The sequence below is a fragment of the Sorex fumeus genome, unplaced genomic scaffold (genome assembly GCF_029834395.1).
Source record: "Sorex fumeus unplaced genomic scaffold, SorFum_2.1 ptg000013l, whole genome shotgun sequence".
Classification (NCBI taxonomy): Eukaryota; Metazoa; Chordata; class Mammalia; order Eulipotyphla; family Soricidae; genus Sorex; species Sorex fumeus.
In genome coordinates this window covers 17,398,970-17,425,875 of record NW_026606070.1, presented here as the reverse complement: position 1 = coordinate 17,425,875, position 26,906 = coordinate 17,398,970, and the positions used below count along the sequence as shown (strand labels likewise).

At 36.0% G+C, this 26,906-nt stretch overlaps 1 protein-coding gene across 1 annotated transcript; it reads right to left on the bottom strand.

The window, feature by feature from the left end:
• Positions 1 to 26,906, bottom strand: LOC130020697 (sulfotransferase 1E1-like). The gene is made up of 8 exons (XM_056111328.1): positions 26,812 to 26,906; positions 17,379 to 17,526; positions 15,667 to 15,792; positions 14,772 to 14,869; positions 9,161 to 9,287; positions 6,001 to 6,095; positions 3,995 to 4,175; positions 1 to 804 (listed from the first exon to the last, which is right to left on the bottom strand). Exons 2-8 carry the CDS (start codon positions 17,524 to 17,526, stop codon positions 692 to 694), a joined length of 888 nt encoding a protein of 295 aa, XP_055967303.1. The 5' UTR covers positions 26,812 to 26,906; the 3' UTR covers positions 1 to 691.

Genomic DNA, 26,906 nt, shown 5'->3' with positions numbered 1-26,906 from the left:
TAAAACAAAGACGATAATAGTTATTTATTTGGAAAGTGGATAATAAATTTTTCTTTCAGAGATTGAGATTCTTCTTCACATTTACATTCCAAGCAATACTTTCACTTTGTAATTTCTGTATATTACATAACTAAATAGCACAGCGGGTAAGGCATTTTCCTTGCATGTGGCTGACATGGCCAACTTGGGTTCTATTTCTCCATCCCTCTCGGAGAGCCCGGTAAGCTCTCAAGAGTATCTCGCCCGCACAGCAAAGCCTGGCAAGCTACCCGTGATGTATTCAATATGCCAAAACAGTAACAAGAAGTCTCACAATTTGTTGTGAGACGTTACTGGTGACTGCTCAAGCAAATTGGTGAACCACGGGAGGACAGTGCTACAGTGCTACATAACTAGATTATACATTAAAACATAATATCATTGGAAAACACAGGTATTTCAAAAGAATGCTGGAAGATTCTGACCTTCTGAGAATTTAAAATAAATTCATATCAAATCTCATAAAATGTCATCATTTAGTTGAGTCATTATACACACAATGTTCTAAAGCACCTCAGTAAAAGCTTTTATGATTAAAGATTTCTTTGATTTAGAGAAATGAAGAATTGATATAAATGTATGATTTGAAAAGTAGAATACAGAACAATTGAAGAAGAAAACCAGAATCTCAGATGTATCAATATGAATCCAGTTAGATCTCAGTTCGCAGTTTCAGTGTGGACCCCTTCATTTGTTGTTCATAGTGTTCATCAAATTTTTCACTCAGAGCTACTGTAAAGTGATTTTTCCAGTCTCCTAAAATCCCTGTAACAAAAGAGAACTATAATAAATACTATAGTTCAAGTCAGAGATATATTTAAATTATTTTTACTCATTAATACTACTCATATTTATTCTTATTATCCTCAGATTAGTTTTAAATATAAAATGTATATGCCACATATTACTTTACACAAACTGATATATAATATAATTATAAATCTATAAAAATCTTGCATAGAAGGAGTTGTGCTATTACTAAGAATCAAAAGAAAATCAAGCAAGCTTTTTTCCAATTCTTTATTTTTATGCTATTTAAATTTTCTTCTGCAGTTTCCTGTTAATGTTTGTAAATCCTAAGATGATAATTATGTGTTACAAAATGAGGTATTGAATATCACTTTCATGCCAATAATAGTCAAATAAAACTAATGTTTACATGACACTGCTATGTATAATACACACATATAATTTTTGTAATTTTATTTATTTTGAAATTTTCTTATCCATATCTTTAGACATATATTCCCTTTTATCACTAAAAATTATATTTTCTTTGTCTACTTTTCCATGGTAAATGTCATGGAAATAGAGGAATAGAGGCTTAAATCTGGAAATGGTCATGCATGGCTTCTAAAATTTAATACACATTCATACTTTCCTATATGCATTTCCTCTCTAATTTTGCTGTTTTGGACAGAAAAATTCTTAAGCATTGCGCACTTTGGCTATTATATTTGTCTAGAAGAGTCTTCTTCTTAGCTCTCTACTACATTAAATCCTCCCTAAAAGTATGAAGCTATCTCCGTATTATAAGTTCATAAATAAATTACAATTATCTCAATGAGTTCTAAACTTTCACAATAAAATATACCCCAAACTGAGAATATAGGAAATGTTTATACTCAATATCTTGGTAGATTCTGTGGTACATCATAAAATAACCCTTTAGAAGTATTGTGTTTATCTTAACTCTAGTTTCTTTAAAATGTATGTGTACTTCCTGAACAGATACATCTTTATCTAAATTACTATAGTTATCCATATTCATATATGGGCATTATGGAAAGAGCGCTGAAATAATTCAAAAGGTAAATTTGTGTGCAATCTAGACTTTCTCTTCTCTGTCCTTACCTGACTTTGTTTAATGTCATATGTGTTATTAATCTAATTTTAAAAATTCCCTAAACTTTTGGTTTGGTTCAAAGAGCAAGATTTTCTTAGGGGTAAACGAAATATGCACAAGTGTACAAATGTTTCCTCACCTACTGGTAATTCTGGATGTGCAATTACTCTGCATGTTCTATGTGTCTTTGGATACACAAACTTAATATATTTCATTATTTCACACCTGTTTCCAAATAGCATATTATCTAGCTGTATTTTTTTTATTTGTTTGCTTGCTTGGGGGCCACAGACAGCAATTCTCAGAATTATTGCTGGCTCTGCACTTAGGAATCACTCCTTGGGGGTCCAGAAATGGGATGCTGGGGATCAAACCCAGATTGGTTGTGTGTAAGGCAAACATCTACCCACTGTACTATCTCTCTAGACCCCTAGTTGTATTTTTATATTGTTGCTAAATAGAACTATACTTTAACTTGTACTTTGATGTGGTAGTTTAGCAGCTTTATGGTGGCATAATTAAAACACAAAATATATATATATATATATCTTGATTTTGACAGTCTTGAAAATTTCTTTCATTTATCATGGAAAATCTACATTGTGAAGTACATTTTCCTCATCAAAATAAGATCACGGTCATGGTCACGGTCCTCCCATTGTTCATCGATTTGCTGGAGCGGGCCCAGTAACATTGTGAGACTTGTTACTGTGTTTGGCATATCGAATACGTTACGGGGAGCTTTCCAGGCTTTGCCATGCGGGTGAAATACTCTTGGTAGCTTGCCAAGCTCTCTGAGAGGGGCGGAGGATCCAACTCGGGTCAGCCATGTTCGCTGCCGTACAAGGCTAACGCCCTACCCACTGTGCTATCGCTCCAGCCCCAAAATGAGATACTAACAGGAATTTTCTCCAAATATATAATTTTAGAAGAAGTTTTATTTTAAAATTACATGTTACAAAAAATATTAAATAAATATTGTTATAGCTATTTTATTTTTTTATATTGTTATAACGTATAAAATATGTCATAGCCCCTTGGAGGGGAGCGGGTTGAGTTTTCCTCCTCGCCCCGATCAGGGCTCCGGCAGCCGAAGACCTCCAGAACCAGCCACCACCATGCTGAGACCACTTTCCACACACATGAAGGTACTGGCAGGGGAACAAAGACATGTGGGTCCCAGGACTAAGATCTCCAAGCCTACTCCGATCAGGGCTGAGCATCCTCCACCCAGATCCTTCAAATTCCAGTAGGCGGGGGTCACACCCACCACCTGGCCCCCAGGCGCCGTGTAATCCCATCAACGGACAATATTCGGAGACTATAAAACCCAGCTCCTGGAAAGGCGCAGCGGCATTCGCGGCCACGCGACATCTTATCATCTCATTCCTACTTTGAACAAACTGGCAAGCTACCAAATGTAACCTGCCCACAGGGCAGAGTCTGGCAAACTCCCCATGGCGTACCCGATATGCCAAATACCGGTAACAATGAAGGGTCTCATTCTCCTAACTCTGAAAGAGCCTTGAATATGGCACTTTTTTAAAAATCTCAGGGTTAGAACGAAGGAGACGTTACTGGGGCGTGCTCAAGGCAATCGACGAATAACAGGATGGTCATGATCATGATCATTATAGTTATAGACTAGAAATTTTAAAAAGAGTATATTGGCATATTATTAAGTCCTTAATATCTACAGGTAATTTTCTTCCTCCTCCTCCTCCTCCTTCTTTAAATGATGCTTGGGATCAAACCTCAGGTTCCCACATGGAGAGCATGCGCTCTAGTACTGTGAGTCAACTCTGAGACCCTACCAGGTACTTAATATAACACAAAAACAACCAACAGCAATTTATCATGGTATAAATGGTAGTAGTAGTAGTAGGAGGAGGAGGAGGAGGAGGAGGAGTTGTAGTTGCAGTAGTAGTAGTGTTTTACACCTCTAAATACAGATAATGCAGAGAGAGGAGTGTTCAATTATGAAATAGCTCCTGATAAAACAAGTTGATTTCACAGGGAATAAAATATCTGATTAGTTATTTGCCTATAATAATTTAAACTAGTGATTTTCCCATGGCATTTGAGGCAAATGGAGGCAAGTATCATCACCTTTTCTCATGAAGGGACTTATTTTTTGGTTCATCACTGCTTCCGGGAGCATTGTGTAATTGGTAGTTGGATTGTTCTTCATCTGCTCGAATGAAGTATGTTGTATGATCTTATTTACAAGTTCTTCTGAGGGTTTTCTTCCCAGAAATTGTATCAATTTTATCACTTCCTTTCTGATATCCTAGAAAGGGAAAACATTAATTTGGACATGCACTCTGCTGGAGATGAATAAATTTTTGCTTTGGATTCAAAGAAAAGAGACTTGAGGGTTCTGAAGAAGAATAAGGAGTTAGGGTGCTTGCCTTCCATGCAGCCATTCCCATTCATGTTCCAGCACAGCTTAGTGTTTCCTGAGCACTGCCAAGTATAATCCCTAAATATGGAGCCAGGAACTCAGCTCTAGGTACCATTGGGTGTTCTCATCCCTCCTCCCCCAATAATGAAAAAGAGGAAAAATACATGTTTTTCTTCCCACAATTACTGAAATTTGACTACTAGTAATAAAAATACTTCTGGGGGAAATCGATTTCTCTTAGATTTCACTCTCAACCTGTGCTCAGGAGACGTGAGGGGGCTACTCACTGTGATGATCCTTTACCAATATAACCAGACGTTGAAATGCTAGAACTCAAAGATAGTGCAGTGCTTCTGGGATTCTGGTGATGGCGACCACCTGGGCCACCTGGTTTGTTCTTGGACCATGTGGTGCTAATGATTGAATGGGGATTGGATATGTTTGTTCAACATATAATTCTTAAACTCTGTCTATTCCTTCAGCCCCCAAATTATGTTTTAGGGATTTTTTGTATTGGCGGGAAGGTAGCCTCACACCAGTCATTCCCAGGGCTTACTTCTGGCTCTGAATTTAGGGATCAATCCTAGCAGGCCTTGGGTTACCATATGGGATGCAAGAAATTAAAGCTGGGTAAGTAGCATGCAAGGCTAGTTCCCTGTCTGCTGTACTATCATACTTTCTGTCTCATCGTTTTAGCATTTCAGAAACTTCAGATTGTTATCTTTGAATAAAATTTGAGATTGTTTACCATTGAATAAAGTGATATTTATGAAATACTTTTCTCCTTGATGTATATAGTTCATGCTCAATTATCTGTTATAATAAATCTTAGTATATATTCTTAAGGGCTACATTCTTAAAGACTAAATTTACTTTTAATTTTTCAAAGTGTAAGTTTTATTTTGGAAGTATGAGAAGGGAAGTAGAGTGAATGAGAATGGTATGCATTAAGGAGAAAATATGGGCTTCTTGAAGGGCAGAGACTTAGGCTAGCTATAAAGTAAAATAAAGGATTAAATATTTCAAGTTGAGATTTGCATGACCCCAGAAATGCAAGCAAAGACTACAAAGAGTTTCTTGTGACATGAAAATATTCACTGAGTTTATACTTTTATTATTGTTCATCAATATGTTTGTCATGAAACAAAAAATACTAGAAGGATTTAGAAAATATATAAAAAGTCATACAGTCACCACAAAACATCGGCTGTATAAGAAAATATAATTTCTGTCTAGAGCACTTATAATGTTATTATGCAGTCAACTTATTTAATACAACTTTTGCAGTAACAATTATGACTCAGAATGTCATTATTAAGTCTTTCGCTCAACAAATTACATGTTGCCTCTTAAGCTTCAGCTTAATTATAACCGTCTTTTGAATTTTTTTTGGTTATTAGAATTTGACTTAATTATCTCTTTTTTATCTTGTTTTTTTCCCATATATTTCCATGTAAACTGCTATACTATATCTTAATTCATAAAAGGTTTAATATCCATGAATTTATTTTATAAAACTCAATATATCTACAGACAATTTTATATGCATTATTCTATTTTTAATTAGAAAATATAAACATGAGATAATAATATGATCCTTATTAAATCCTCAGTGATATAAATGTAGGGAAAAGTATCTATGGCCACTAATGACAAAAATAGAGAGTTATACATAAACAATTTGAATATATATATATATTCAGTTTCTCACCTCTATTAGGTCTTCATAGAAAATAAATAGAACTGATGAATTTTTTCTCTTTTCCCACCATGATTTTGCATGTTCATACCAAGAACCATATGGAACTAAAATTAGAAATAAAATCCACATCAGAGCATAGTGTCACCTTTATACAATTTGAAAATGATGTCAGCCTTACAATCAAAAACTATATATATAGACAAATTATAATGGAACAAAAATTAAGACCAGCTATACATCTTAAGTAAATTTCTAGAAGTTTGCTTAAGGCTGGAAAATCAAAATATGTTGAATAATCCACAGAGAAACATATTCTCAACATTTATAAAGGGCACAATTTGTGATGCAGAGAATAGTAAATGACCTTCGTCAGTTTATCAATATTATTCATAGTTTGCTGGTGTTTTTGAAAACAGAATGTCTGTATGTCTGTTCCTGTGTATGTTAATGTATGTGTGCAAAATCAAATTTCTAATAAGAGAATTAAATTAGTGGTAATTTCAACATTCAATCATCATAATTCAGTCCAATCTGAAATTTGTCACTTACAAATTAGCTTTGGGAGCTAAAATTAGAAAACAGTTTTAAAACACTAATTTCAATATAGATGTAAAAGATGTTACAGATTCTTATTGTAATTCTCCTCATAAAAAAGATATAGCATATCAACTAGAAACTATTCTTTTATTTTTCTTGTTTGTCTTTATATCCAAGTACTTAATCTTGGGCTAGAGACATAGTACATAGTACATAGTTAAGGTATATGCATTACTAGTGGATGAACCTGGTTCCATAGTCAGAATATGTTGCATAGCTTCAATGTTGTCTTCTTAACACAGCCAGGAATGAATTCTGAGCATAATCCAGGAGAAATCCCTGAGCAAGACAGGTGTGGCCCAAACTCTCATGAGGAAAAAAAAGTGAAAAACCAAAACTAAAAAATTGAAAATATAAAAATAAAAAACTACAAGAAAATACAACGATATATGAGTGAAAATATTGAGGTATTCTGGTTTTCACTAAGATCTTGCTTTAAAATGAATATCTTCCCCCACCTCCTGGTTAATTTTTTCTTCTTTTTTTTTTAATTTTTGTTTAGCGCTCACACCCAGCTATGCTCAGATGTTATTCCTGGCTCTGCACTCAGGTGCTCTTGGTGCTCAGGGTAGCATATACTGTGCCTCAGATCAAATGCAGTTCAGTCATGCAAGGCAAACACCCTGGTTAATTTTTCTTTACAAAAATATTTGTGTAATGACATTTATAATTATAGCATCCATCCCTTTTTATAGAGGTAAAGTATTATCTTTCTGCTTTGCAATATGGCAGTTTTTTTGCCATAATGAGATATATCTGTTTATGTTTAATTATATCTTTAAGTTTTCTTCTACTATTTCTTTCTTAGTTGCAGAGCACATCTGGCAGTGCTCAGGTCTTGCTCTTGGGTCTGTGCTAAGAGATCATTACTGGTGGTACACTAGGGATTGTATACAGTGCCAGAATGGCCATTTACAAGCACCCTGCCCTACTGTACTGTTTCCTGTTCTAGGTCACAATAATTCTCTTAAAATGTAAAACAAAGAAAGTATGCATGTCTTATCTTTATGGAGTCAATTGCTTAATAGTTTTCTCATTAGTATCGAATGTCCTTCTACAGTCAATCTGAGATCATACTGAATCCTTTCTTTCTTGAATCCAATTGTACATTTATCGTTTGCATTAGTCTGGAGTTAGGTAGATAAGTAAACTTTTCTGTTATCTATGTTCAAGATAATCACTGTACGATTCTAATATATCTAAACAAAAGATTTAGGCTATGCACTGGGTGGGATGGATAATATCTTTTTGAATATGTCTACAGCCAATTTGACCCCAAAAATCAACTGAAATTTTGGGAAAAAATATGTGGTAATTCTCTCTCCTCTATTCCTTTTTGTTTGTGCTACTGGAGTTTCAGTGGTATATTATGATATACTTTTTCTACATAAAATAAAATAAAGGCAGAAAGATAATAGGACAATGAACATATATCAAAGGATAAGTATGAAATCTAGATAGAAAAATGTCTATAAATTTGTTCTTAAGTATTGAAAGGAAAGGTCTATACTTAGAATTTGCCTTATGTAACTGGAAATTCTATAATTTCCAAGGTTTTCTAGAACTTCTCTGTTTTTTTCTTTAAATTTTTAAAAAATAATGTAGGAGTACTACTATTTGATCAGTGATTGATTAAGCAAATTGAATTGGGCATGAATTCCATATTACTTTTTTTTAAATTGCATCACCGTGAGATAGAGTTATAAAGCTTTCATGTTTGAGATTCAGCCGTAAAATGATAAAACACCCCTCATTCCACAAGTGCACATTTTCCACCACCCAGTCCTCACCCTGCCTCTACGCAGACAACTTCTCCAATACTCTCTCTAATTTTGGGCATTATGTTTTGCCTGAAATTTCCCACCAACATTCAAGCCTACCTGCCAGTGGCAGACACTAGATAATTTATTTTTCATTGCTCACTTTGAATATCATGAGAGCTCACATGACCATGATTGTAAATGTAAATTTTTAGATTGTAAATGGTTGGGTTCCAAAGACATCTTTGTATGTCACTAATCCATTTTGGGATTCACTTGGGAATCCCTGGGCCATGGTTCTTGGTGTGCTAAGTGGTACCCGTAGGCAAGTTATGGGTGAGACAGCCAGTCTACTGGGCCTGCGGGGACCCGGGGATGGGCAGCACAGGTCCTCTGCTACCATGCCGGCTGGAGATTCAGCCCTGGAACCCGCATAGAACTTCTCTGTTTTAATTCAAGATCTGAGATGTTTTCCCTCTCATAGATGTTTGTCTTCTTTAAATTTTTCAGATAAAATGTAGTTGAACTTAATCTGAGCGAGGTAAATTTCTCAAGAGGCTGAACTCACGTTTTGTGTAAAGGGCCCCAAGTTGAATGCCACCACCACATGGGTCCACAAGCATTACACAGAGAAACCACTACCCCATTTTCAAATTGAAAGAAATATCCAAACATTTTTGGGTATAGAAGGAGAGAGGGAGGTAGGGCATAAGAAGGAAGTTTGGGAGGAACTGAGGGAGTGAGGAAGGTAGGGAGAGAGAGAGGGAAGGAGGGAACAAGGAAGGGAGGAAAGAAGGAAGGGACAAACTTACCCAGCCCGTCCATAAATTTTTCCACAAACTCTGGAAAGGAGCCAGGGTTTGGGTGAACAGGCACCATTTTAAAGAAGTAATAATAAGAAACAGCCACATCTTTTGCATTCCTGCAAAGATATATAATCTAAAAAGATCAAAGAATATATTGAATTATTTTTTTAAAAATAGTCTTAAAAGTATCTTAAAAAGGAAGCTTCAAATCATAAATATAGGCCATAATTATTGTAGGCAGTATCTAAAAGAATAGGCTTATAGACTAAAATCCAATATTAATTGCATAATTCTTAAATTTAAATTCTAATTTTTAATTTTTATTTAATTTTCACATGGAAGACTTAACTTTTTATCATAAATTCCATTAAATAAAAAAAAAACTGGACCAGAGAGGCTAGAGAGGCAACACCATGATTAAGACACTTACCATGCAATGAAGCTGACTCTGATTACCCTTGTGTCACCACATATGGTCCCTCAGTAGCCCAAGGGGTCCCTACTCAGCACAGTTAGGAAGAGCCCATGAGCATCACAAGGAGTCGCCCAATTTTGCACCCTCAAAAAAAATTGGGCCAAAAAGTATCTAGAAATACATAAGTAAAGAGCCTAAATTGAAGCTTAGATTACATACTGAAAACAAATCCATGAGGATAAATAATTTAGTAAATCATTCAGTTCAGTAAATTGTACAATTCCACTATTAAGAATAATGAAGAGAAAATCTTGTTCCCTCACAATCTTCAAGGAAGATTCTTGAGGGTTTATTGTAATGCATAACTGATCTCAGTGAAAATCCCCTAAACCTTGCTGATTTTCCCTTTACTACTAGAGAAAATGTCAACCAAATAGCAAAAGTGAAATACCGATTTTAGCTACTATTACTGGCACTAGGAATGTCTATCATTTGAAAAATAATTTTAGGCCCAAAGTTCCTAGTTACAAGTAGGCCACATATCGGATTAAATCTTGATCATCTCTTCCAAATTTGACACTCAAAGCTGCAAGAAAAACATCTGCAAAAACAAACTCTTTTATGCTATATTTTCCTATTTCTGGAGCTCCAAGATTCCAGAGTAATACTATTTGGAAAAGCTGCTCTTGAATGTCTATTGTTTACCAATCTGATTAAAGTAATTACCTTTATTTTCTTGCAATCTCTACATTTAACTTTTTAAAAACACTTGTAGAATATTTTAGCTAATATTGTCTTAATTTTTTAGTTTTACTATAAAAACTTTGCCATAGAAGTGAGCATTATTTTCTTGTCACGGTCATGTTGAATTTTCCCCATCATATTTAAATATATCCCTAGTTCTGTCTATTAGAAAAATTGAAGTCTTTGCCAGTTACACACAGAAATTTACATCAGAATTTTTACTCCTTTCCTTTGTTCATGCTATTTCTTCTAGTTGAATGGTCTCTATATCTCAAAACCCATGCCCGTGTTTTTTTTTTTTTTTTTACGGCTTCGTTTCAGGCTTTCCAGAAATCTTTTTGCTCTTTCATTCTAAACAGGAAAAAGAGGTAGTTAAAGCAAGTATCTCTTTCTCTTAATCCTCACTTTATCACTGTATCACTGTCATCCCATTGTTCATCAATTTGTTTGTGCAGGCACTAGTAACATCTCCAATCATCCCAGCCCTGAGATTTTAGCAGCCTCTCCTTACTCGTCCTTCCCATCAGTGTCCTATTGGAGCCTTTTTCAGGGTTAGGGGAATGATATCCGTTATTGTTACTATTTTGGGCATATCATACACGCCATGGGGAGCTTGCCAGGCTCTGCCATGCAGGAAATCCTCACTAGTTCATCTTATCTGTATTTTGACAGTTCTATTCTACAAGTCGATTTGCTCTAGCGGGCCCAGTAATGCCTCCATTGGAGACTGTTGTTACTGTGTCTGGCATATCGAATACTCTCCGTAGCTTGCCGGGCTCTCCGAGACAGGCAGAGGAATTGAACTCAGGTCGGCCACGTTGGCCGCTTGTAAGGCGAACGCCCTACCGCTGTGCTATCGCTCCAGCCCAAGTCAAACTTATTTTCTACCTATTTTTGAGGAATATCTAGTCTTTTCTAAAAATACGACTTTGCTTACAGTTTCCTCAAGTCACAGTTGCTAATTTATCCCAAATTCACTTGGGATCATAATGCATCTTAAGAGTCATTATGATGGGGCTTGAGCGATAACACAGCAGGTTGAGTGTTTGCCTTGCTCATGGCCAACCTGGGTTCGATTCCTAGCATCCTATATGGTCCCCTGAGCACTGCCAGAAGGGACTCCTGAGTGCAGAGCCAGGAGTAAGCTCTGTGCATTGCCAGGTATGATCCAAAAAAGCAAAAAAATAAAAAACAGAATCGCTATGACAATGATGGTTGGATGGTTGGAAGGGATCACTCTGGGTGAAAGATGTGTGATGAAAGTGGGTAAAGGACCAAACATGATGGTCTCTCAGTATCTATAATGCAAAACATAATGTTCAGAGAGACAGGGAAGTTGAGAGGAGAGGAGAGGAGAGAGAGAGAGAGAGAGAGAAGAATAGTGCCTTTCATGGAGGCAGACTTGGTGGTTGGGGGGGTGACAGGTGGCAGAAGAAATATGGGAAATATTAGTGGTGGAAAACGCACACTGGTGGAGAGATGGATGTTGGAATATTGTATAACTGAAACCTGATCACAAAAGCTTTTTAAATATATCTCACGATGATTCATTAAAAAAATTAAGAATAAGAAAATGTTTGGGGCCTGTGCAATAGCACAGCTGGTAGGGCGTTTGCCTTGCATGCGGCTGACCTGGGTTCGATTCCCAGCATCCCATATGGTCCCATGAGCTCCGCCTGGGGTAATTCTTGAGTGCAGAGCCAGGAGTAACCCCTGTGCATTGCCAGGTGTGACCCATAAAACAAAAATAAATAAATAAATAAATGAGTAGTCAATTCTATATTTTAAAAGTCTGTTCCTGTGATATACAATCCATACTTCTTTCAAATAACATTTTTTTTTGCTTTTAGGATCACGCCTTGCAATGCACAGGGGTAACTCCTGGCTCTGTACTCAGGAATTACTCCTGGAAGTGCTCAGGAGACCACATAGGATGCTGGGAATTGAACCCGTGTTGGCCGATCGCAAGGCAAATGCTCTACCCACTGTTCTACCGCTCCAGCCCCAAATAATATCATTTTTAATCTGTCATCATTCTCTTGATAATAGAATATTTGAGTGCTATTTCATGATGTTCTCCATGCCAACATCTTGTGCAATTTTAATATTTATATGCATGATTTATAGTATTATCTAGATTACTGTATTCATTGAAAATTACCTTTATTTTTCTTAAGTTATACTAGTTTTTGAGAGGCTGGCAAGTTACCGAGAGTATCTCGCCCCCACGGCAGAGTCTGGCAAGCTACCCATTACATATTCGATATGCCAAACACAGTAACAACAAAGTCTCACAATGGAGACGTCACTGGGCCCGCTCGAGCAAATTGATGAACAACGGGAGGACAGTGACAGATACTAGTTTTTGTAATCAAATTATAAATCAAGTCAGATCACTAAAGATTACATTTTGAAGCCTTAAATTAGAATTCTTGTTTTATTTAATAAGTTCTGCATCTTCCCTCTTCCCTCTTCTTAATCAATCACCATTACCTGAACTACAAACACTCCAAGGTGAATGCAGAGTAAATTTCTAAAGTAATGTATCACAATAAACTACTATCCAAAGCATAGTATTTAACATATAAGTTGGTTAAATATTATGTAAAAGTAGTAGTACATCTCTTAGAAAATATGTAAATGGTATTTTACAATTAGAGCCTTTATGTATAAAAAAACACATCAAAGTATATTTAGCATATTTGGGATTGCATTTATTAAAGCATCAATTAAACAAGAAACATGGCATAGTTAGAAATTTAAAAATGTCGAATATGTTATATATAATCAAAGTACAGAATGAAAATATTCAGTGATTGTTATGAATCCCTTTTATTTTATCTGTAGTAATAAAAATTGCTTATCTCTAACTGAAATCGGCTACTACATATATGCAAAGTTCAAGCTAAACTGAATTGATTTCAGATGTCCTTTCATTTTCTCTGATAGTGTAAAGATTAACTCCTATGCAGCTTTCAAACATAAAGTGAGATATTATTTAGTCTGGATTTTCTGCCCTCAATGACTGTATTAGAGTTCCTTTCTTACTTTACTTACCCTGAATTTTCTTTTTAACTTGTTCTTTTCTTTCAGGGGATATGTCTATGAATCCATGTTTGCAATTATCTTGGGAATTATTATATTGATGGCACAAGATGTGTACTCAATAAGTATTTATTTTTGTGGTTTATTGCCTGCTACATTTTCATGTTTTACATTGTCAAAAACAATAGTTTGAAGACAAATAAATTTAACAAAATTATTAATAACTACTTATGCAACTAACATATACTGGTATTATCATTTTTTAACAAAAAAGTGACTAAAATAGAGTTTAAACAATGAAATATCATCTTATACCACAGAGACTGGCACACATCCAAATGACCAAGAACAACCAGTGCTGGTGTGGATGTGGGGAGAAAGGAATCCTCATTCATTGCTGGTGGCTATGCTGACTGATCCAGCATTTGGAAAACAATATGGATATTCCACAAAATAACTAAAAATTGAGCTTCTATTTTAGCCAACAATAAACTTCTGGGAATATCCTGGGAATCTATAGACCCACAAAAGAAACAGCATCTGCACTACTATGGTCATTGCAGCACTATTCACAATAGTCAGTAGCTGGAACCAATCTGAATGCCCTAGACATATGATAAAGAAACTATGGTATATCTACACAATAGAATACTGTACAGCTGTTAGAAAAAAAAGGAGGTCATGAAATTTTCCTAGAAATGATGCTTGGAGAGTATCATGCTGAGTGAAATGAGTCAGAAGGAGAGGGACAAATATAGACTGACTGCATTTATTTGTGGGATATCAAAAAATACAGAATGACACTAATACCCAATGCCAGGGAGAATGGACCAGAAGGACTGGTCAATGGTTGGTCAATGGTGTGGGAGATGGATGGTAGTTAAGATAGAGGAGGGTCCATTATGACAATAGTAGTTGGCAATGATCAATTGGACAAGAACTGAGTGTTGGAAGCAGACAAAGGGATATACATGAAAACTATTCAGCATCTGTATTGTAAACAATAATGTCTAAAATAAGATAGAGAAAGAGAGAATAAGAGAAGTGGTGTGTCTTCACTAGAGGCAAGATGGGGTGAGGGGTAGCTTGAAGGGCTGGGAGGGAAACTGGGGACCCTGCTGCTGGGAAATTACACTGGTGGAGGGTTGAGTGTTGGAACATTGTATGACTGAAACCCAATCTAGCTCACAGTGAATCAATAAAGAAAAAAGAGTTTACTTATGTTTGTCAAGGTGACCTTTGGAGTTGGAATTGAACTCTAGACTATTATGTTGATTATAATCCATAATTATTAAATTTCCATAAATTCATGCAAAGAATAAAAAATAATATACACACATTACTTATTACTTGAATTCATCATCCCACAATTTTTGACTTGAATTAAGTTCTATAAATAATGACTTTAGTTACCTTGCAATTCTTTTCCCAGAATGATGCTGGAAGAAGTTTAGGTGGCAGATGTGTCTTCACGAGCCTAGGAGATGCCATCTCTTTTAATTGCTTCACTCCTGATTTAAAACAATAAAAAACATGAATATTTATATGACCTTTATTCAAAATTGCAGTGAAAATAAGACTACGTAGTATTCAATAATAGTTGAGACTTATTATAATAAAGTAAGAAATAATACTAGAATAAAATCAGTACAAATAACATTTCACCACCTTGAAAAATTATTACTAACTTTTTGGTAAGCAGTTGTCCATAAAAATATGTCTATTTATCCAAGAATTATAGTCTTCTACATAAAAAAATGAACTTTTGACATCAAGTTTCCTTTTTCCTCAATTATTAAACTAAAATTATAATTAATTTCAGTCTATGAAAGTTAATTGCAATTTCTGCCAAGGATTATACAGCTTTTTAAAATTTTTGAAGATTTCATAAAATTACATTAAAATCATATTAACTATTCTATTACTGATTCTGCATTTATGCTGTTTCTAATTATTGACAATTCAAAACAAAATCTGTGATTAATATAATTTTTCACATATTCTTGAAATAGTTATGAATATTTTTCAAGTGTTAAAGTAATATCTCTTTAGATATTAGAGAGAAAATGCAAATTATTAATCTCTGCTAAACACATATAAAAGTTATCCTCAATCTCTTTATTCCAGTCACATGCTATGATATAAACTGTATCAAGATTTAAATTTAAATGTACATTCTCTCCTATGCAGAAGACAGTACTTATTGTCGATTTTACTTATTCTTTCTTCTTGTATCATTCACATATGTACCTCAACTTATGTCACCAACTTATATCAGCAATTTAAAAAAAATCTATGCAAAAATTACCATTTAACAAATCCTCATTTCTGCACTCCAGAAAAGGTACTCTATTAAAAATGGCATCTTGTTTGCACTTTTCCACGTCACCTTCTTTGTAGATCACATCTACAATTTCACTCACCCAAGTTGTACCTATAAAAGATTAAGCAATTTCCTATAAAATGCTTAAGCAATTAAGAATTTTATTGTTTACCAATAATCACACATGATAGGAATGATGAATTTACAGCATATCAAACAAAGTTGAAAAATAAATGCAGTATAACTTGAAAGGAGTTAGAATAGAGATAGAAACCAGTAATATATTTTTAATATTTTATTTTATAGTACACAAAAATAAGTATAAGAACCAATATTGTACTAAAACATACCTATAGCCTGTGTCCAATTTATCCATGAATTCTGATAGTATATGAGCTGATAAATGTTTTGCATTTAATTTGGATAAAATGAAAGATAAGGAGTCTTAAACAATACCCCATGATATGACTAATAATTGAGTTAATCTCATGAAAAAGTTCTTAAAAATGAAGTTTAAAAAGTGGAGTAAAGGGGGCTGACATGGTACAGTAGGTAAGGCCCTTGAATTGCACACGCAATTCCCCAGATTGATTTCTGCATTGTATATGGCCCCATGAGCCCCATCAGCGTGATCCTTTAGGAGTGTCTACTGAGTGCAGAGCCAGGAGTAAGCATTGAGCTCAGTTGAGTATAACTCAAAGTAGAACCAAAAAAAGAAAAGCAGAGTTAAAGATGAAGATCTGTGCAATGTAAAAGAATGAATTTTGTTTGTTTTGATCTTTGTTCACACCTAGTGATACTCAGAGGTGATAATTCAGTGCTGATTCAGTGCTCAGGGGCTATTCCTGGTGGTTCATAAGGGCTATGCAGTGTTAGGGGATGAAGTCCAGATAGCTTTCATGCAAAGCATGTCTTCAGTTGGTTGAACTCTCTATCCTAAAAGTGTTACTTTATAAACATGGAAGTTGTTTTCTCTTTGTCCATAAGATAATTGTATAAGCTAAGCATACTTTGTAAGTTCAAAGTTAGTTGTTTATTTATTTAACTGTGCTTAATTATATAAATTTCTATAGTGGCAAGCGATATATATTTCTTTTCTGCTCAAGTACACTGTAGCACTGTCCTCCTGTTGTTCATCAATTTGCTTGAGCGGGCACCAGTAATGTGTCACAACACATTGTGACACTTGTTGTTACTGCTTTTGGCATATCAAATATGTCACGGATAGCTTGCCAGGCTTTTGTCGTGCAGGCAATATACTCTTGGTAGCTTGCCAGGCTCTCCGAGAGTGATAGAGGAATCAAACCCGGGTCAGCCACATGCAAGGCAAATGGTCTACCTGCTCCAGCCCTATAGAATACTAGATGGGGAAATATAATATAAGGAGAATGGCTAGATCACCTTTGATCCCAGTGCTTAGAGAAATGATGAGATAACTACTTAAGGCAGCAAGATGCAGAATAATTGAACAATTATATGCTCAAAAGTTAGGTTTTTATTATGGTTTAAGAATAGGATTAAAATTTTACAAGTTTGATATTTATCAAAACTGTTTCAGTGATCCTTATTAATATAGAGAATAAAGTAGAAAAAATAACATTATATCTATACATACATACATACATATACTATCAATATCAAGGTGGCATTCTCATTTCTAGGAAAAAAGAAAATGGTTTTGAACAAACAAGACTTACCAGACTTGGGATAGGTCGCAATCACAACATCATCTTCTCTTGCCTGAAATGTTTCCACATCATCCCAATATTTGATAAAGGGTTTGTACAATAAAACACCATGGACTCTGCCAAAGTTTTCAAAATAGTCAGACTGTGAAGAATCCATCTGTGTGGTAGATTGAAAGGAAAGTTTGAATTTATAGTTACTATGTTATTTATAATGTATTTATATTAAAATATTTTTGTATATTTAGGTTTCCATGTATATACATTTCTTGCTGCTGTTCTTACAGGTTAAATGAATTTTTTAAAAAATTTTATTAGTGAGACACCATGAGTTACAGTTGTAGACTTACAAATTTTGTGCTTGGGTTTCAATTATACAATTGTCAAATACCCATCCCTTCACCTGTACCCATTTCCCACCACCACGGATCCCAGAATCCCTCCCACCTCCCATCTCCCCCCACCCCACCCTGCCTCTATGGAAGGGCATTCCCCTCTCTTCTCTCTCTCCTTTTGGGTGTTGTGTTTTCTCAAAAGAGGCATTGAATGAAAATCATGTTTGGTCTATAGTCTACTTTCAGCATGCTTCTCCCATCCTGGGAGGATCCTCCCAACACCCTTTATTTGGTGCTCCCTTCTCTATCTGAGCTCCCTTTTCCCCTAGCATGTGTGGCTGGCCTCCAAGCCATGGAACAAAATTCCTGGTACTAATCTCGGCCATTCTTGGGTGTTAGTCTTCTATTTTGTTACTTTATGTTCCCCAGATGAATGCAATCTTTCTATGTCTATCCCTCTCTTTCTGAGTCACTTCGCTTAACATGATACTTTCCATGTATTACCACTTGTATGTAAATTTCATGACTTCATCTTTTCTAACAGCTACATAGTACTCCATTGTGTAGATGTACCAAAGTTTCTTTAACCAGTCATCTGTTCTTGGGCATTCAGGTTTCTTCCAGTTTCTGGCTATTGTAAAGAGTGCTGCAATGAACAAACAAGTGCAGATGTCACTTCGACTATATTTTTTTGCTTCTCTGGGATATATTCCCAGGAGTGGTATTGCTGGTCAAATGGGAGCTCAATTTCTAATTTTTGGAGAATCGTCCATACTGTTTTCCAAAAGGGCTGAACCAGACGGCATTCCCACCAGCAGTGAAGGAGGGTCCCTTTCAACATCTGAGATATTCTTGATTTTGTTTTCCTTTTCATAATGTTCCACGCTCAGAATTGTTGCTTTGATCTATTTAAAAGATTTTTTTAAATTTATTTATTGATCACTGTGGGAAAAGTTACAAAGCTTTCAGGTTTAGGTCTCGGTCATGCAAATATCAATCATATTTCCCTTTACCAATACATATTTTTCACCACGAAGAACCCCAATAAACCCCACCCCCACCCCACCTCCAATGTAAATTAAAAAGATTTTTTAATTTAATATTAATTTTATAAAGTTGTTTACAATATTTGAGTGCATTTAATATTCAAACAATACACCACCATTACACCTTCTCACCACCATATTTCAAATGTTTCCATCCCAAACCTAAAACCCTGCTCTAATGCAGAGCCAAAATAATTAATTTTGTACTACTTGTTATGAATAATTTGCTAAAAATGAATTTTTAGGAAATGAATTTTTAGTGAATCTTTAAAAACCCAAGTAGATGAGCAAGACATACTCTTCACAAAGACATAGATGGTCATCAGACATATGTGTATTTATTGTTAGTTATTATTGAAATGAAATAAAACCACAAATGAGATATCACCTAACCCATGTGTTAGGGGTTTATGTAAAAAAAAAAATACCAGAAACACCTGGTGATAGAAAATGGGTTTAAAGATATATGGAAACATCCTTACACTGCTGGTGCACATAAACTGGTACAGTCTCTTCAGAAAGTAGTATAATATTAGCAAAAAGAATTAGAAGTATAGATGTTTGACTAAGAATTTTCAAAGCTAAGTAGTTCGAAAACTAAATTACCCAAAAACTACCTAAAAACTATCTAAATTACTCAAAAACATTTATTCAAAAATTCATATGTACACCTATATCCACTGCAGCACTATTAACAATAGCTAAGCTATATATGAAATTAAAGTGCCTAATTAGACAGGAGTACTTAGAGAAAATATATTTACATCTGCAATGTTAGAGCTGTTTCACTAAAAGGAAAGACAAAGTGTTTCTCTTGTGACAGCATGAATGAAACTCTGAAGGGATATAATAAACAAAATAAATCAGAAGGAGCAAAACAAATGATAAAAGTTTTTTTAAACTTATAAATTAGAAATTCAATAGACAAGCCAAGGTCAACAAGAAAGAAAATCCTTACAGTCAGATCACAGCACTGACAGTACCGGAGAGGGAAGAGATGAGTCACAACAGCAAGTGCATTCAATGGACCGTAATGGTGTGACATTTTTAGTGTCATTGTGGGTGTGTTACAGTAACATAGAGTTTGTAGAGGTGTACATATGTACTCTTGAATTATGTGAAATCTTGAAGACCTGTGTTATTTTAATAAAAAAGGATGTTTATAGCATTGCTCTTGGTACTCATCCTATCAATAAATAAGAATAATATATTTAAAAATAAGACACTGCAAGTAACTATATTTTGGGTGTATGGGGGAGGGCTTGGACCACATCTGGAAATTTTAAAGGGTTACTCTCCTGGCTCTGCACTCAGGAATTACCCTGGTGATGCTGGGAACTTTATGAGATGCCATTGATCCAATACTTTTAAGTCACCTGCAAGGCAATCTCCCTCCCAGCTGTCTTCAGTCCCAGGAAACACAGCACATGGCCTCTAAAAAATGTGAATTGGATTATAAAATGTGAAATCTTTGGGGCTGAAGGAATAAAACAGTAAATAATGTGTTTGCCATGCGCACTGCTGACCCGTGCTTTATCCCTATGATTCCCCCAGCCCCACCAAGAGTGATCCTGGAGCACAGTCATGTGTGGCCCCCAAACAAAAACAAAACAATAAAATTTTTGTTATTATACATTTATATGATATTTATGCATACATGAAAGTAACAAAGTCTTTATTTTATATATCAAAATTTATGGAGCGGTAGGGCATTTGCCTTACAAGCAGCCAACATGGCCGACCTGAGTTCGATTCCTCCGCCCCTCTCGGAGAGCCCGGCAAGCTACCAAGAGTATCTCACCCGCACGGCAGAGCCTGGCAAGCTCCCCATGACGTATTCGATATGCCAAACACAGTAACAACAAGTCTCATGATGGAGACGTTACTGGACCTGCTCGAGCAAATTAAAAAACACAAAAAAGTAGGGGTATGGTGCTGCCAGCAGATCAATCTGTATCTGTGAGGCAAGTGCATCAGCAGCCTGATGGCGCCTTCACTTCCAGATACCCCAAAATTGCTGCTGTGCCTTTGGCCAGACCCCAACAACTTGGTGCAAACTTTACCAAGAAAGTCAACGGCCAAAAGTTCCAGCCCTTTCCTCCCTATCTGAACGAGATGCCGGGTTGCTTCCCACGAATGGCCTCTCTGGCTCCTGATCAAGCTGCTTAATGTCCATGATCCCAGAGACTCAGAAACAATCTCGAAACCCAGTGGCTTTTGGCAGAAATGCATCTGGACCCTCAGTAGGTAGCTTCACCGGGCCAACCCAGAGGGGAAAGAGTGCTGTCCCTCTGCCTGCTGCCCCTAGGCAGCTCGGTGGCTGCCATCCTCCAGAAGCCATTGGACAGTCAGGTTTGAGGCCTCAGTGATGAGACATGTGGGGCCTCACAGGATGGGGGTGGAGATGGCCCTTTCCTCCCCACCCCAATGAGACTCGAGTAATTGCCCATGAATGGCCTCTCTGGGTCATGATCAAGCTGCTTAACAGTCATGATCCCAGAGACTCAGAAACAAATCTCAGAACCCAGTGGCTTTTGGCAGAAATGCGTCCAGACCACACAGTACGTTACTGTCACTGGGCCACCCCAGGGGGGAAAGAGTGTTGTCCCTCTGGCTGCTCCCCCTAGGCCACTTAGTGGTCGCCATCCTCCAGAGGCCGTTGGGCAGTCAGGTTTGGGGCTACAGTGATGAGACACGCGGGGTCTCATGGGATGGGGATGGAGCCGGCCCTTTCCTCCCCATCCCGAGACTCTGAGTCATCGCTCATGAACGGCCTTTCTGGCCCCTGATCAAGCTTCTTAACGACCATGATCCCAGAGACTCAGGAACAAATCTCAGAATCCAGCAGGTTTTGGCAGAAAATTCATCCAGATTTAAGTGTTAAAACTTCAGAATTTCAAAATTACGAGGCCACTCTTGCAGCCATGCAACATCATATGTTATTCATAACCAGCAATAGAAAACAAATTGTCTACTGTTGCCTTTTCAGCAGATCTGAGTGTTGGGGTAAAATCCCAAATAATAATGGTGGGTCTGGTGTCAAAATATTGAATGTAATCAAAGTAGAGAGAGAGAGAGAGTAATATGGAAATCATCTGCCCCAAAGGTAGGGGGAGGGTGTGAGTTGGAGGTATACTGAGGTTTTTGGTGGTGGAGAATAGGCACTGGTGAAGGTACGGGTGTTTCATTGTATGACCGAGACTTAAACCCGAAAGCTTTGTAACTGCTCTCACGGTGATTCAATAAAAACTTATAAAAAATGAAAAAAAAAAGTAAGGTAGAGTTGATGCCCAATTCAATCAGCTAATCAATGGCTGAATAAATAGCAGTACTCCTACATAAAAATTAAAATAAAAAACACAAAAGTTTCAGGATACAGTGTTTTGACCAACTATCACTTTGATTAATTATGGCTACTTCAAATAATAGTAATGATTGGTGTATTTAATATCTATCTCCCTATCTAGTGAAAAAAATCCTTGGTTATTCACAATGTATTATGTAATACTTTCAAATGCTTTCTGAGTACATTTTTAAAAAGATGAAATTAACGAAACTGTAATGGATATATTTAAGATACAGATTTTTGAGAGTACAGAATTTCCCTTTTAAACTCTGCAATATTTGATCTCAAAAAAGGCAATCACTCCCAATAGCGTAGCTTATGCTTCTAAATATTTAAATATATATGAAAAACCTATAAACTTAGTATACAGGTTAAATTTTATTAGATTTGCCATGCATTATGAATTCTATTTTGCCCTGAACTATATGAAGATATTTGGGTTTGATACACGAATAGATTACACCTAATTCCTATAAAAAGCACAGAGCAATTAATTATATAGTTTTAATTTAGGAGTCATATTTTATTAAAAGATGGAAAATCTTGATTTACCTGTTTTGCTTCAATATAAGTTTTGTTTAAAACAATATCTTTGAGCATTGATATTTTCTTTTTGTCAAAATGGAATTGTCAGACTAGAAAAGTATACACTTGATAGATATCAATAAAGTAGATTTTTAGCAATTAATTAATTTTTATACTAATTTTTACTGCATTGTAATTTCTTACATTCTTTCATCCTTATAGAAATAAAAACTATTTCCTATATTTTGTTATTTACATATGTTTATATCTGCATTTTATAGGTTATTTGAAGTGTTTTCCTTTTCCTATCTTGTAAATTAATTGTTTTTGAATATTTTGGTTATTTTATCACATCTAAAGTGCTGATTTTCCAAAGTGGTTCTTGCACGCAGCCAGCATGGCCAATTCGAGTTCAATTCCTGCGCCCCTCTTGGAGAACCCGGCAAGCTACCGAGAGTATCTCGCCCGCACGGCAGAGCCTGGCAAGCTCCCCGTGACGTATTCGATATGCCAAATATAGTAACAACAAAGTCTCCAATGGTGACGTTACTGGACCCACTCGAGCAAATCGATGATCAACGGGAGGGCCTTTACTTTACTTATTATTGTTATAGAATTATAATATCTGAAGCCTTTAAATGATATCTTCAAGTATTACTTAAGTTTCAATGGTCTTACATAGATATTTATTATTCATATAATAAAACGCATCAAAATTTTGACATATGGTATTGTGTGGATACCTAAATTTATAAAAACTCACATTGTAATGCATATGTATGATTAAGTGTTCACAGATTTTTATTAACAATGATGACTATAGTGTATACATGGAAATAAAGAATAATTATTGAAAATGTGGTATATATTTACCACTGTTTAAATATTCATCTGCTGTTTAAAATTGTGTGAGTTAGGAAACTAGATCTTCTATGCTCCATATTTTCATCTATAAATTGAGGCTAATCATTACGCTGGATTTTGGAAACTACTGTTTGAAATTAAATGGACATAAATAAGTCTAATGTATTTTCGATAGTATGTTCTTTTTTTTTTTTTTTTTGTCTTTGGGCTACAACCAGTGCTGCTCAGGGACCACTCTTTGCTCTGCACTTAGAGATTACTCCTGACAGGTTTGGAGATGCTGGGAATTGAACCTGGGTCAGCCACATGCTGGACAAGCAAGCACCATACCTCTTGTACAACTGCTCGGGCCCAAATACATCTAATTTTAAGTGGTTATTAAATATGAGTTTATACGGCTTTTAGAGAGAATCATGTGATAATTTAGATCAGAGGTTACCAAACATACTTGTCATATGGCCTCCTTTCCAGAAAAAATAGTTATTCAGCGTCCCTCTAAAAACCTACTTTCTGTAAGAGAACAAACAGAAGCGTCTCCTCTACTGCATCAGAGGCAACTATTAGCCGCTGGCTGTTGGGGTGTAGGTGATCATGCATTTCAGGAAGACTGATCTCTGAAAGACCCCGGAGATATGTTCTCTCGGGTACGGCGCATATTGCACTATAATATTTTTATTCAGAGCAGGGAAAATGCATAGTGTCAATAAAGTCTCCATAGCAAATTTCACAAATGAAAATTATCTGTAGAAAGCCATAGTCAATAATCCTTTTTTTTCAATATAGAGAGTGTAAATCTGTACATGTTCCTCGCAATTTTGTTTGCTTCTTAAATGTACTATGGGGCGGGCAGGGAAGGCAGCTCAAAGGGTTGGAGTACAGGATTCCATGCTGGAGTGCAGCTGGATGCCAGGCATCACATTATATTCACTCAACACCAATATCGGGATAGATCTGCACATCAAGGGGTAGGTTTTAAAGAAAAGTTCTCTGAATCTTGCTGTTACCCCATTGCTCTAGCCTGAAGATATACCTCACTTGCTATGTCTCTATGTATCTTTGCTTGTCTGCGTTTTCCACTTTGGAGAAACCTGTATTCTCTCTTGAACATGTGTGTTCTTTCTCTCCCCTCACCTCTTTCTAAGTGAATTTCATTCAGTAAAAACTATCTTCAGGGGCTGGAATAATGGTGCAGCAGGTAGGGCGCTTCCCTTGCACTTGGCAGGCCAGGGATCCTCCATCCTCAGCATTCCCTAGGGTTCCCTGAGCCCACCAGGGTGGATCCATGAGCACAGAGAGCCAGGAGGAAGCTCTGAGTACTGACAGATGTGGCCTCCAAACAAACAAACAAACAACAACAAAAAAAACCCTTGCTTTTCTAAAAATAAAAGAAAGAAAAGTGAAAAACAACAACAACAATAACAACAACAACAACCAAATATTCTCTAGGACAACTTAGTATAACATCTTTTTATTTTTACTCCAGATTCTACCCTAGAGAAAAAACATAATGAAAGAGTATTTCCTTTTATTTCTTTATGCTTGAAATCAAAATAAAGTGATAGCTATCGTATTCAGAAGCCAAGGGAAGTTATTCACAGATATTCTTCCCATTGGTAAAAAAATGTGCATGCCTTTAGGAAAAAATGGTCTCTTTCTGGGGTTGGGGAAAATGTGTCCCAAGCAGTGTTCAGAATGGTGAGCCCCCAACTATCAGGCTGTTCAATCCGGGGAACATTTGAGCACGGATCACAGGAGTTAGGCAGCATGTAAAGCTATCACCTACCTCTCCCTTGCTATTTCTTCAATCCCAAGATTTCCAAAATTTCCTTTTCAGGTATATCAAATATACCTGATGGCTGGAGCAATAGCACAGCTGGTAGGGCGTTTGCCTTGCAATTGGCCAACAGAGTCTACCGGAGTTCGATTCCTTGCCTCTCTCAGAGAGTCCGGCAAGCTACTGAGAGTATCTCGCCCGCAAGGCAAAGCCTGGCAAGCTACCCATGACATATTCAAAGGAAATTTTTAATGATTAAGCCTGTTCCCAAAAGTCCTTACTTTGTGAAAATATCTTCCTCTAAGAGAAATATGTGTAAATATACCACTATCCTAGTCTATTGATTTACTCAAGTGAACGATTTTCTTGGTGTTCTGCCAGGTTAACAAATCTTGGCTAATAGTCTGTTGGGAGTAGCTGATATTTACTGGACTGTTGGATGACTGTGGCTACTCCTCTGTGTTCACTTTTAATTCTAGGAATAATTAAGACAGGATAATTAAATATTAACTCACATAGGATAATACTAGGAATAATTAACACATGTAATCCCTCCTTTTTATTGCTTTATTGATTTATTGTGGTTGCATTAAAAAAAACACAACTTTTTTTCTGGGTCTGAGAGATAGGACAGCAGGTAAGGCATTTGCCTTGCACACATTCATCCTGGTTTCAATCTAGGGCACAACATATGGTTCCTTGAACCTGTCCAGGAGTGATTTGTTTTGACTTATCTAGCATCACAGAAACAAAACAAAGTAAAACAAAACTGATTCATCAACTCGGTTGAATTTGATTTTTTTTCATTTTCAGTTCAATTTTCTATTCTTCCCTTCTCCCTCCTTTCTCTGCACATTTTCTTTATTCCCCTATCTGCCTTTCATGTAGCAAATACCCATGGCTGAATTTGAGTAAAAAGATAGTACAAAGAGCACTCTTCTGTATGTCATAAAACCCCAAACCTGTGCATTATAGCCAGTAGACACAGTAGCCAGTATGCTCAAAACTATTAGCTTAACTTGTTAGGTCAAATATTCCAAGGTTCTCTGATTTCTTCTAAGTACCCTTAGACAAAACAGTGATTTTTCTGCTTATGATCTACCTGTCAACATAATAACAAGGACTTGGATTTCTACTGTTTATTGGATAACTCTCACTGTAAAGGTGACAAAATCTGCAAGGACACTGCTATGAACAGACTGCTTCTGATATAGTTTACAAAAAGGAACATAAGATTAGAAGTCAATTTTCAATCTCACTTTCTCCACCATGCTTTCTCTGTTTCTTCATCAGTAAAATGGAGAGTATGTCCAAAGGAGAAAACTATAATACTGTAGGTTTATGTTAAACCTCAATAGATAGTAAAGGGTTATGTAATGCAAGATCTCTTTAATGGCAGACATTTTCTTTTCTTTTTATGTTTTAATTATTTATGTCATTAAGTTACTAAAACATTAACACTTTATTTCCTTTTCAGAGACACTTATAATAGACTAATTTTGTATCCATATTAAAAAATTAAATACTAATATTACTTTTAAAAATAAAATCCAACCTGTCCAGATGATCCTGCAAAAGAAACTGGTGGTCCAGTCTAGTTTTCTTCCAATCCTCGCGTTAGTTTTAACCTGCAAGCAAAGATGAGAACCA

Coding starts and splice junctions, on each gene's coding strand:
- LOC130020697 (XM_056111328.1), bottom strand. CDS start 17,526: ATGGATTCTTCACAGTCTGACTATTTTGAAAACTTTGGCAGAGTCCAT. Junction 15,793..17,378: donor TGCGACCTATCCCAAGTCTG/GTAAGTCTTGTT, acceptor AATCTTTTATAG/GTACAACTTGGGTGAGTGAA. Junction 6,096..9,160: donor AAAATTTATGGACGGGCTGG/GTAAGTTTGTCC, acceptor TTCTAATTTTAG/TTCCATATGGTTCTTGGTAT.